General features: G+C 38.8%; 1 protein-coding gene across 4 annotated transcripts in view; it reads left to right on the forward strand.

Moving 5' to 3' along the window:
* syt8 (synaptotagmin VIII) overlaps nucleotides 1-10,685 on the forward strand; it is a 43,240-nt gene extending 32,555 nt beyond the window's left edge. For all 4 annotated transcript variants that reach the window (XM_037978326.1, XM_037978328.1, XM_037978329.1 and 1 more), the window contains 5 exons: nucleotides 2,001-2,168; nucleotides 3,974-4,141; nucleotides 5,480-5,597; nucleotides 6,436-6,569; nucleotides 10,169-10,685. In XM_037978326.1, coding sequence (XP_037834254.1) covers nucleotides 2,001-2,168; nucleotides 3,974-4,141; nucleotides 5,480-5,597; nucleotides 6,436-6,569; nucleotides 10,169-10,432 — 852 coding nt within the window. In that variant the 3' untranslated portion in view covers nucleotides 10,433-10,685. The remainder of the gene's footprint in view (nucleotides 1-2,000; nucleotides 2,169-3,973; nucleotides 4,142-5,479; nucleotides 5,598-6,435; nucleotides 6,570-10,168) is intronic.
* Nucleotides 10,686-11,498: the final 813 nt, after the last annotated feature.

Raw genomic sequence — 11,498 nt, forward strand, 5'->3', positions numbered from 1 at the left:
GTGCTGGTCCTTCTCATGGAGCGAGAAGCCGCACCCCTGAGGACAGGGGCGAACAGAAGACTTCTGCTTCGCTTGTGTCAGCTTTGTGCTCATCCCAAACCACAAACGCTGAACTGTGCAGGAAAACTCGGGACTAGCACTTTGCGGGCAGGCACGCTTACCAGCAGGCAGCAGTGGCTGATAGATTTCATATTTCCTTGTGTTTCATAACTTTTGTTCATTTGATCTGAAATTTAGTGAATCATTTTAAGCGCAATTAAATAAATCAATAACATCAACTGTTGACTAAATAAAGTGGTTTTTAAACAAAAATAAACTTTTAACAACAAATACATTTAATCAAACACTAATAAAAAGACTTTACACCTTTCACCTCACTGTTTTGTTCAAAACATTCACACGATGGCTGACAGACAAAACACAGCCCACAATAGAGAAAGAGGAGATTTTGATTCAGACTCAGGATTAATCATTTTGAGTACCTATAGGAGGCATTGGACAAGCTAACAAAATGTATGCATTGACAATTCCAAGAAAAAATTCAAACAAACTCTTCAAGACAAAACTACACATATATCCACAGATGTTTTGCAAGGCTAAGTGAAAAAGAAAGCAGCCAGGAAAACCCTAGGTTATGCTTTCATGCCTGCAAAGAGGCTTTAGATCACACATACCCCTGTATGAAGCTGCTGATGAACTATAACAAAGTTTTCTTGCTAATGTTTAACAGAAAATTTTTCATTTCAGAAAAAATTAAACTAAGAAATATACTTGTAGCACAAAGTACAGGTCAAGGGCAATCTAATGCGTGTTTCTGACACAATCTTTGGCCTGATAACTGCTCCAACATCTCCCAAGATTGTTAAACTCGGTCCAGATTCAGAAATCATTTTTAAAGATCAAGAAGGTCTACTAAATACCAACTGTACACTCAGAGAGTAGTTGTATGATTTGACCCTGAGGTAGTCCAACGGCGAATACCCACCAACAGCAAGCAGGTCTTTTTATTGTTGGGTTGTCATTGTTGTTCATTGTTGATTCTATTTTCTTAAATTAGTTTTTTTCTTTGTAATAAAACCATGAAGACAAAATTTGGTTTCCTATATACATATTATGTTAAAGGGTTCCTTGGAATTTGTAATTTGAGTTATAGCTGTTGAGATCTGACAATAATAAGGGTGAATAGATGACATAATCGAATGATTAAGTTCCTAAGAGGAATAATCAATGTGTTGTTTGGTCAGTCTGACCTGGTGCCTCTGCTTTAATGAGTATGTGGTAAGCTAAAGAAAGGTTATCACCCTTCCTTATCCTCATCTATGTGCTACAATATATGCAAACAGAAGCCACAACATAGCATTCAACAGGAAGCGGCAAATTAAAAGCAGAGCATTGCTTGAAGGAATAAATGTCGCCCACCCCCTTTCATACCAGATGTATTAAACTAAGATCATTTTATGCTGAGAAATGACAGAGCTGTAGTCACTTTGGAGAAACCTTAAAAATAAAGTTACATGTGAGCTCATGCAATCACAAGATGTGACAACCCATAGTATGTTTTAAATGACTTTCAGCTACTACTGCATCAAATTTGAGCTCAAAATCTGTTAATCTGAGTTAATAAAAAGGGATTTTCGTATTACTAGTTGTTCCAAACCTTTGACCTTATCTAGAATGACATATCTTCCTGTGAACTGACACCAGTCTACTTCTGCCAGCACCATCACAAACCTTCTAGGTTGTCAAGACTGATTTAGTCAAAAGTCAGTGGTCTTTGTTGAATACAGGTAAAAAAAACAAGGTAGTATGAATTTTGTTTGCATCAGCCTAAAGATTTAATTCCATCAGTCAAGTGCTGGTTTTATTTTATTTTTTTCAAGTTTGGTTTTCATTTGAGGATGTCAACAGGCGGATTTATGTGGTCCTGGAGCCACTTCTGGACTTCGAGCTGTTTTAGCCGATGTGTGGCTTATGTTTTCTTTTTTTTTTTTCTTTTACAGCTCACAGTAGGAATCAAACAAGCAAACAGCCTGAAAGCCATGGACCTGGGAAGGAGCTCAGACCCGTATGTCAAAATCTACATTCTCCCTGAAAAGTCCAAAACCTACGAAACCAAAGTGTTCAAAAACACACTGAACCCTGTCTTCAATGAGCAGTTCATCTTCCAGGTAGAGAGGAATTATTCTGCTGAGATACATTTACTGAGTGTTTATAGTTCAGCTGGGGTTTAGAATTTTTCAAGTTTCAAGCCATAAATAAACAAATAAATAAATGCCTTAAATGATGATCATTTTGATATCCAGTGTCAATATTGTATGACAATGTGGATCCTCTATATCAAAAACGAACCTAAAAGACTCACAGAAATGTGATAAATTACAGTACTGTTTAAAAGTTAGAAGACTTCAGACAGTTTACTTTTGCAGTGCTGACACTTTTTGAATCAAATGCAAAATACTGTAGAAAGATTCCCCTTAAGGGTTATATTTAGTACCAAATTTGATCTCTTTAATCCAGCTTCAAATCAAATTCAAAATTCAGTTTGAGACCCTGGCTATAGAGCTGTAAAGCATCATGGAGCTTTTTAGGTTCAGGCACAAGCCAACATTAATAACTAACATTGCGTGTTAAAAGCCTACATCACTCGTAGGAGTCTAAAGTCCTCTGCTTTGGGCTTGTTGCTTGACCTTTTTGAAAGACTGTAGGAAGATGAGCTTGGGATTTTACTGTTCCAAATCGAATGGCGGGCGGTGCATTTCACACTTAGGCCTTCAGTGATGTCCAACTTAGTCAATAAATACCTTTCATTATGCCAGCATTTATAACACAAGGAAGAAAATCAAAATGGGCTATTATCTGGCGCATTTTAAAAATCAACAAACCTGCATCAGCAATTAAAACATATCTGGTATTTTACTGTCGAAACTAAATAAAACAGAATAAAATAAATACAAGTTTGCACTCACCAAAACTGCTGTGTCCCCCAAAACACTTTTTTCAACACAAAATCCATTCTGGAACAGGTTAACTAGCTCGGGGGTCGGCCGTCCTCCTCTAACGAGATCTAGCTTCTCTTGAAAAGTTTGTCTTGAAAACAGCCTTGCCAGTATATCAGCAACCAAATCAACGTGTTGCTCTCCTTCAGCCATTGTGGGTTAAAGAAGTTTTTAACCGTTAACAGTCCCGGGTGTGACTGTTGATCTGCATAGCACTGCCGTGGCTCAAACTAGTAAGTATCCTTATCAAATCACAGGACACGTAAATGTCACGTTCAACATGAGGCTAGCTAGAGGGCCTTACTGACACAACTCATGATCTGATTGGCTATCGCAACTATCTATCAACTGTATTTGCCCGTTCACTTACAGTGCACAGACGCCTGCATTGTTAATTTTGAAGGCCCAGGCAGATTTCATACAGCCTGGCAAAATAGCGGAATTTTGATTGGGTAAAAACTCTAACCTAAAAACAACAGCACTGGAAGGAGCATAATATGACATGAAGAGAATATGAATACTTTTAGATATCTAGGGAAAGTAAATAAAAAATTAAATTAACCTTTATCATAATTATGATCATGATTCTTGGTTATGTTAGGCCAGCAGAGAATGCCATGCTGGCCCTGACGGCCCACCACTGTCCAAATCATTTTAACAGTCAGTCAACAGGCCTGTATACATATATTAGGTCCTATGATGTTGAGTTTTACTGTTCAGCACATTAATTATTGTAGGGGTAAAAGAGGAAACAATTTGTCATTCACATTGAGTTTAAAAATTTAGAAACATTTATTAAAAGACATCTGATGCCAATGGAAAACTCTAAGATGAAAATTCCCAAGCTATTATTCAATCTGATAGGTGATCTTGTTTTTAATGTAAAATGATTAGTTCTCAGATTGTTTGTTGGCTTTAAATCACCAACAAGGTAATTGGTGTTTTTCTTCTTTTAACTGGAGTAATGTTTCCGACAGCTACCCAAGTCTTCCCTTCTGGAGTCGACTGCTGTGATGAAGGTGTTCGACTTCAACCGTTTCACCAAACACAAAGCTATTGGTGAACTAAGAGTGCAGCTCTGCAACGTTGACTGGAACCACGTCATTGAAGAGTGGCAGGACCTGGCCGAGCCTGCCAAGTTTGAGGTTTCAGATCTTTGCCTCTTACTGTCACAGTACGCTCATTTGATCACGTTAATGGCATCAGGGAAGAAGTGACTCTTTATATTACCAGTTGAGGTTTTTTGCAACCTGTTGCTAATTTTGTTTTTAAGGAGTACACGGCTTATCTGAAGTACCACCAGCTGGTCAGATTATTGTTGGAGCTTTTCTGTTTGGCATTTACCTGTTCTCTCTGTGCAGGTTTGAGTTTCCTCCAGGTACTCTGGTTTCCTCCCACAGGCCAAAAACATGCATGTTAGATTCACTGGTAACTCTAAGTTGTCACTAGGTGTGAGTGAGAGTGTGAATGGTTGGAAATATGTGGTTTAAATTTTAGCTGAGCCCTTTTGTATAGAGTTGGCAAGTTGTTGCTCTTCATATGGAGATTTTGTTTGAATACTTTAGTTTCCTCTGGGATTGACACTGGATCTTCTTTTTCTCTATATTTTTAAATTAGTGTTTGAGATAACTTCTGCTGTGAATTAGTGCTGCACAAAAAAACTGAGCTGAATTGAAACCAGATTTTCTCACACCTTGCCGTTCAAAAACATGTTTGGGTCATTGCTGATTCTAAAGCTAAGAAAGCACACCTAGAACTCCATGGTATGGTGTGCTTTTGGACGTGCATAAAATATATTAGACATGTTAAGCTGTAGTGCTCTGTAACACAGATCAGCTTTAAAATATATACATTCTTCTTTATTATTTCACCAGAATATGCAGTGGATCAAGAGTAAAGACTGAGATTATGGCTCTTTTAGATATGTTCCTTTCAAAGAGCCATTCAAAACATTGGCTCATTTTTCCCCCCTCATTTTTAGGAAGCCAGCCCGAAATAACTCATACTTGGGAAATAATCATTGGGAATGACAGTGTAAGATTTGGATCAGAACCATTCAAACTTAAACATCCCACCATTAGATGTAATATATGTTTTCTGGCAAATATTACACTTTGCTTTACTGTTTTTGGCATAAAAAAGGTGCATATCCAGATGATGTTGCATATATATATATATATGTGTATATGTTTTGGACCAAAACATATACTAAGGTATCACACCAGTGTATTTACATGAATTAAAACAACAAAAGCAACGTTATAATGTACATATAAATGCACATATGCACAAGTGCTTCCTGAACACACCAATACTTACAAAGACAGAGGTTTTTATTAAGACACTCTAATTGATTTAGCAAGTGTTTTTGACATTTAAAATGTTTAAGCATTCAACTTGCGCTGAAAAACTGTGAGGTAAAAGGATGAATAAAACAGAGGAACAAATTGTGGACATTTCAGTTTACCATTTGTGTGTTGCAGGAGGAAAACTTGGGGGAAATCTGCTTCTCCTTGCGCTACGTTCCAACTGCCAGCAAGCTGACTGTGGTTATCCTGGAGGCCAAAAACCTGAGGAGCATGGACTTTGATGGAAGCTCAGGTCAGACTGATAAACCATCCATCCATTTTCTTTACCCGTTTTTTCATGCAGGTTATGGGAGAGCTAGAGCCTAACTCCAGCAGGTCATGGTGCTAGAGGCAGGTACACTCTAGACAGATCGCAAGTCCATCACACTGGACTGTTTATCAGTCTAGTGTGATGGACTGATAAATGATGAGTACCTCAAATAAATTCACTCAGGTTAGCTCAGGGTTACTGATGTTTTTTTACGCGTCACAACACATTTGTTTCATTTGCTCATTCTAAAGGGGCAGAAGGGGATAACACTAAACTAGTGGCAATCAGCAGTGGTGGTCAGAGGGTTCAGTGGTGCTGGTGTGATGGCAACCTCACTTCTGTCAGTCTGTCCTAGGGCAGCTGTGGCTTAAATGTAGCTTACTACCATCAGTGTGTGAATGGGTGAATAACTGAATGTAGTGTAAAGCACTTTGGGGTGCTTGGACTATCCTATGCTAAACATTACAACCCAACTTTGGCAGCGGGCAATAAATATAAATTGGAAACATAAACTTTGGTCTTTTGTGTGTAGCACAGGAGTGTGCCATGTGTCTTTCTGATTCTGTGTTATATCACATTCAAAATGGTGCAAAATTGGTCGATTTCTTTAACAGATTTTTTTAAATCGATATTATTTACTATAAATGACATTTTTTAATTTACTATCTGTACAACAGAGGTTGTAGTGGACAGATATCTGTGTTACCAGTGTTACACAAGTACAAACTTGTCTGTTTGAACTGAAAGCCTCAATTATGTATATTAAAAATGAAGACATTGCTAACTAAAAAAAAAGCAACAAATTTTCCACTTTTTATAGATCCGTATGTGAAGATACAGCTGACTCTGGACAAGACGAAGTGGAAAAAAAAGACAACATCTATTAAAAAGAAGACATTAAACCCGTATTTCAACGAGTCCTTCACCTTTGAGGTTTCATTTGATCAAATACAGGTGAGTGTCAAACCAGCCACTAGGGACCACAAGCTGGTATATCTCTTGTGCCGGTCCCAAGCCCAGGTAAATGGTGAGGGTTGTGTCAGAAAGGGCATCCAGCGTTAAACACTTCTGCTAAAACAAACATGTGAGTTCATCCAAGTGATACCATATTGAATCCGTCGAGGCCTGAGTTAACAAGGACTGCCACCGGTGCTGTTGACAAACAGGGTGCTGGTGGAAATTGTGCTACTTTAGTCAAAGACCAAGAGGAGAGAAACATGCCAGGAGACAGAGGGAGAAGAGTAAGGTCAGGAGTGTAGGACTGAGGGTAGCAACTTTAAACATAGGGACAATGACAAACTATTTCACCGTGGTGTGGATAGGAAGAGAAATGGAGTAGGAGTAGTCCTGAAGTAGTTGGCAAGGAATGTAGTCAAGGTGAAAAGAGTGTCAGATAGGGTGATGTGTCTGAAGGTAGAAGTAGAAGGTCTGATGTTTAATGTTGTCAGTGGTTATGCTCCACAGGTTGGATGTGATGTAGAACAGAAAGAGAAATTCTGGAAGGATCTTGATGAAGTGATAGAGAGTATTCCCAGGGAAGAGAGGGGTGATCAGAGCAGATCTGAATGGACATGTTGGTAAAGGAAACAGAAGATGAGGTGCTGATGGGCAGGTTTGGTGTCAAGGAAAGGCCAGAAATGACAGATGGTGGTGGATATTGCCAAGAGGATGGAAATGGTTGTAAACAACTATTTCCAAAAGAGGGTGGAACATGGAGTGACCTATAAGAGTGGACGCAGGAGTATGCTGGTAGACTAGATTCTGAGGGAAATTGTAGATTGTAAGGTTGTGGCAGGGAAGAGCGAGGCTAGACAACATCAGATAGTGGAGTGTAGAGGACCAAATGGTGGACGTTGAGCAGTTAAAGGCTCTGGGTGGTAAGAAAGAGCTTACAGATTACTGGGCTACTACAGCCACAGTGATTAGAGAGACAAGTAGGAAGGTACTTATTACGTCATCTGGACAGTGAAAAGATGATAAGGAAACCTGGTGGTGGAATAGTGCAGTGCAGGAAGTTATCCAGAGGAAAAAGTGAGTCAGGAAGAAATAGGACAGTTAGAGGACTGAAGAGAGAAGAGAGGAATATAGGGAGATGCAACATAGAGGGAGGTAGCAAAGGCAAAACAGGAGGCATATGAAGTTGTACAAGAGACTGGACACTAAAAAAAGAGAGAAGGACTTGTATCAACTGGCAAGACAAAGGGACCAGGCTGAAAGGGATGTGCAGCAGGTTAGGTTTGGTAAACATAGAAATGGTAATGTTCTAACAAGAGAGGAGAGTGTGATAGAAGGAGTACTTTAAGGAGCTGATGAAAGAAGAAAATGAAAGGGAAAAAAAGAGTAGAGGTCATAGAAACGGTGGACCAGGAGATGGAAAAGATTAGTGAGGATGAAGTTTGGAAAGCTTTGAAGAAGATGAAGATGGGGAAGGCAGTTGGATCTGATGACATACCAGTGGAGGTATGGAAATGTCTAGGAGAGATGGCAGTGAGAGTTTTGACTCAGCTATTCAATGGGATTTTTGAGAATTAGAAAATATCTGAGGAATGGAGGAGAAAAGTGATGGTACCATTTTTTAAGAATAATGGTGATGTGGTGATGTACAGAGTTGTAGCAAGTACAAGGGAATTAAGTTGATGAGCCACACAATGACGATCTGGGAGAGAGTTATGGAAGCTGGACTTAGAAGAGGTGACTATTTGTGACCAGCAGTATGGTTTTATGCAAAGAAAGACGCCACAGATGCTTTCTTTGCTTTGAGGATGCTGACGGAGAAGTACAGTGAGAGTCAGAAAGAACTTCATTGTGTTTTTGTAGATTAAAAAAAAGCATATGACAGGGTGCCGAGAGAGGAGCTGTGGTGTTGTATGAGGAAATCTGGAGTGGCAGGGAAGTATGTTAGACTGGTACAGGACACATATGAAGACAGCAGGACAGTGGTGAGGTCCACTGTAGGAGACAGGAGACAGAACTGGAAGAGACAGAGCTAAAGATGTTGAGGTTCTCCTTGGGAGGGACAAGGATGAATAGGAATAGGAATGAGGTCATCAGAGGTACAGCACAGGTTGAATGACTGGGAGATAAAGTTAGAGAGGCCAGACTGAGATGGTTTGGACATGTGCAGAGGAGGGACAGTGGGTATATTGGTAGAAGGATGTTAAAGATGCAGCTGCCAGGAAAAAGACAAAGAGGAGATATATGGATGCAGTTAGAGAGGACATGGAGGTAGTTAGAGTGAGGATGCAGAAGACAGAGTTAGATGGAAGAGGATGACTCGCTGTGGCAACCACTGAAAAGGGAACAGCTGAAAGAAAATGAAGAAATACATGTGACTGTCAGAAGAAATCCCATCTTAAACTAACAGCATAGTCTGAAAACTAAATTTTTAAACACAACATCAACGAAAAAACATACTGTATTTAAAAAACTGAAGGGCCAAAAACCACAACCTCTGTCTTGTCAGAGTTAAAAAGCAAAAAATTAAGTCATCCAGGTTGTTATGTCTGATGATGCTGCTTTACTGAAGGGATGGTGTCTTTAGCCTGATTAAAAGTGGTAGGTTTGCCCAGACATGGTGTTGTCCTTGATGTTTGCTCTCATCTGACCACAGGACCTTCTAAATGTTTGAGAAAGAAATTCCAAACAGTCCAGCTTCTTTTTCTTTATCTGCTTTTGTCCTGCCACTATTCCATGAAGCTCAGCTCTGTGCAGCTTCTAGTGGTCGTATAGAGAATAGACAAATCCTCCCAGCTCCATCAGGGTTATTTTTGTCGTCCTGGATGTTTCTCTGGTTAATGCCCTCCTTGCCCACTGTGTGACCTTTGGTGGATGATCCTCTCTTGGCAGGTTTGCTCTGGCATTATCATCTTTCAATATCCTAATAATGGATTTAATGGAACTCCATGAGATGTTCAGGGTTCTGGGATATTTTTTATAATCCAACCCTGATCTGTTCTTCCCCACAACTTTGTCTCTGACCTGTGTGGAGAGATGCTTGGTCTTCATGCTGTTTCTTGCTTGGTGGTAGGCCTTATTACTTAAGAGCAAAGAGGCTAAATACATATACACACATCATTTTTCAGTTTTGTACTGTTTTAAAATTATTTTCACATTCCCCCCCAGTTTAAATGCATTAATCTAAAGTATTTTTGAAGAATTGCTGCTTTTAAACAAATTAAATATTTAATTAAATTCCAGGTTGTAAAGCAACTAAATAGGACAAATACTGAGAAGAATAAATAATTTTGCAACCCACTGTAATTAAGTAAAACAACATTTAAGAAGATTTTCCACATTTCCACAACAAAACTTCTTTTATCTCTTACTTGGGGTTCAAAATGTTTTATTTATGTATGACAATTACTAAAGTACCAGGGTAAAATTTAATTTAAAGCTGAACTCAAAAGTTGCAATCCTGTGACTAGTTTCTTAGTGCATGGAAAGATATTGGTAATGAACAACTTAGAAGGAATCCTGCAAACAACAATAGCTCCATAACACCATAAGACAACTCTTCTTAAATAAGACAGTGTGTTTTTGTCTGTCACACTCAGAGGGTGAACCTGGTGATCTCGGTGTGGGACCATGATGCTGTCACCAGGAATGATGCCATTGGGAAAGTTTTCCTGGGCTGCAATGCCACTGGTAACCAGCTGAGGCACTGGGCGGACATGTTGTCCAACCCACGGCGGCCAGTCGCTCAGTGGCACAGCCTGCTCTCCGCCGAGCAGGTCAACTCCACCCTGGCCTTGAAAAAGAGGATTCGTGTCCCCAACAAAGTGAAGGAAAACGCATTGTTTGAAAAGCATTTTAAATAGACCAAAAGACTGAATATAATGTCTCTTTTTTTTGAGTTGGAAATGATTTTTTGTTAATTAGAATAAAGAAGACTTAGCACTTTTTATCTTTTATGAACACATTTCAGCCTTCTTAGGAGATCCTACAGATTGTATTATATATGTTGTTGTATATTTCCAAAGCAAAATGTCTATCCATGTATTATCAATATGAGACGATAAGGTAAGATAGTAAACAAAGCACAGTGCCTCACAACTGTGGTCTGAAAAAGAAGTTTGTACATTTCGTTATTTTTCTGTGTAATGCTGTGTTGATTCACCTATAACAAAAAACACTTTAAACTTCAGTTCACACAAATTAACATGTCATCAGTTCAAGTTTTTAGTTCACCACTTAAAAGTTCAGATCTAAACTTACATTCCCAATATAAACTAGTTGTATTTGTGCTTACACACAGACAGCACTCCTGTCTTCATCTTTGAGTCCCAGCTTTTTAACTCAGTGACATGCAGAGAGGTTCATGGGTGGAGAGTCTAACAAGATCAAATTCACACACACATACTTGCCAACATTTGGGAATGTCAATGTGGGACAACATAGCGTGACCCCCCACTCCCCCTCCCCCCAACCATACACATACACACACATTCACATTTTAAGTATTACATTATTTGTGTTTAAGTCTATCTTCCCAAATATATACAATTGTATATAAAAAGTTTTGCCAGACACAGCTTATCTATTCATCAGCTGATCATGTCTTTAAAACATCATGCAAAAAACCCACTCCCAGAAATACACATAAACATCATAGATTAAACATGATTTTCATAAATTCTGATCAATTAATTTGAATGAAACACATATCATAGTTGCTTAAGATCAGGGCTCTCAAGTTTTGATCTTTTTCTCCATCCTCTCAGCTGTTATATTGTAAATATTCCATCTTTTAATATATAAACCAAAAATACTTACTAGTTTTGTAAGATAATTACCAACAAATATTGACATTATCAAAAGGTGTTTTATTTGAGAACTTTGATAGCTTATAAACTGGCATTCATGACCATTTCTGGATTGTCCCTC

The sequence above is a fragment of the Kryptolebias marmoratus genome, linkage group LG11, assembly GCF_001649575.2.
Source record: "Kryptolebias marmoratus isolate JLee-2015 linkage group LG11, ASM164957v2, whole genome shotgun sequence".
NCBI classification, from domain to species: domain Eukaryota; kingdom Metazoa; phylum Chordata; class Actinopteri; order Cyprinodontiformes; family Rivulidae; genus Kryptolebias; species Kryptolebias marmoratus.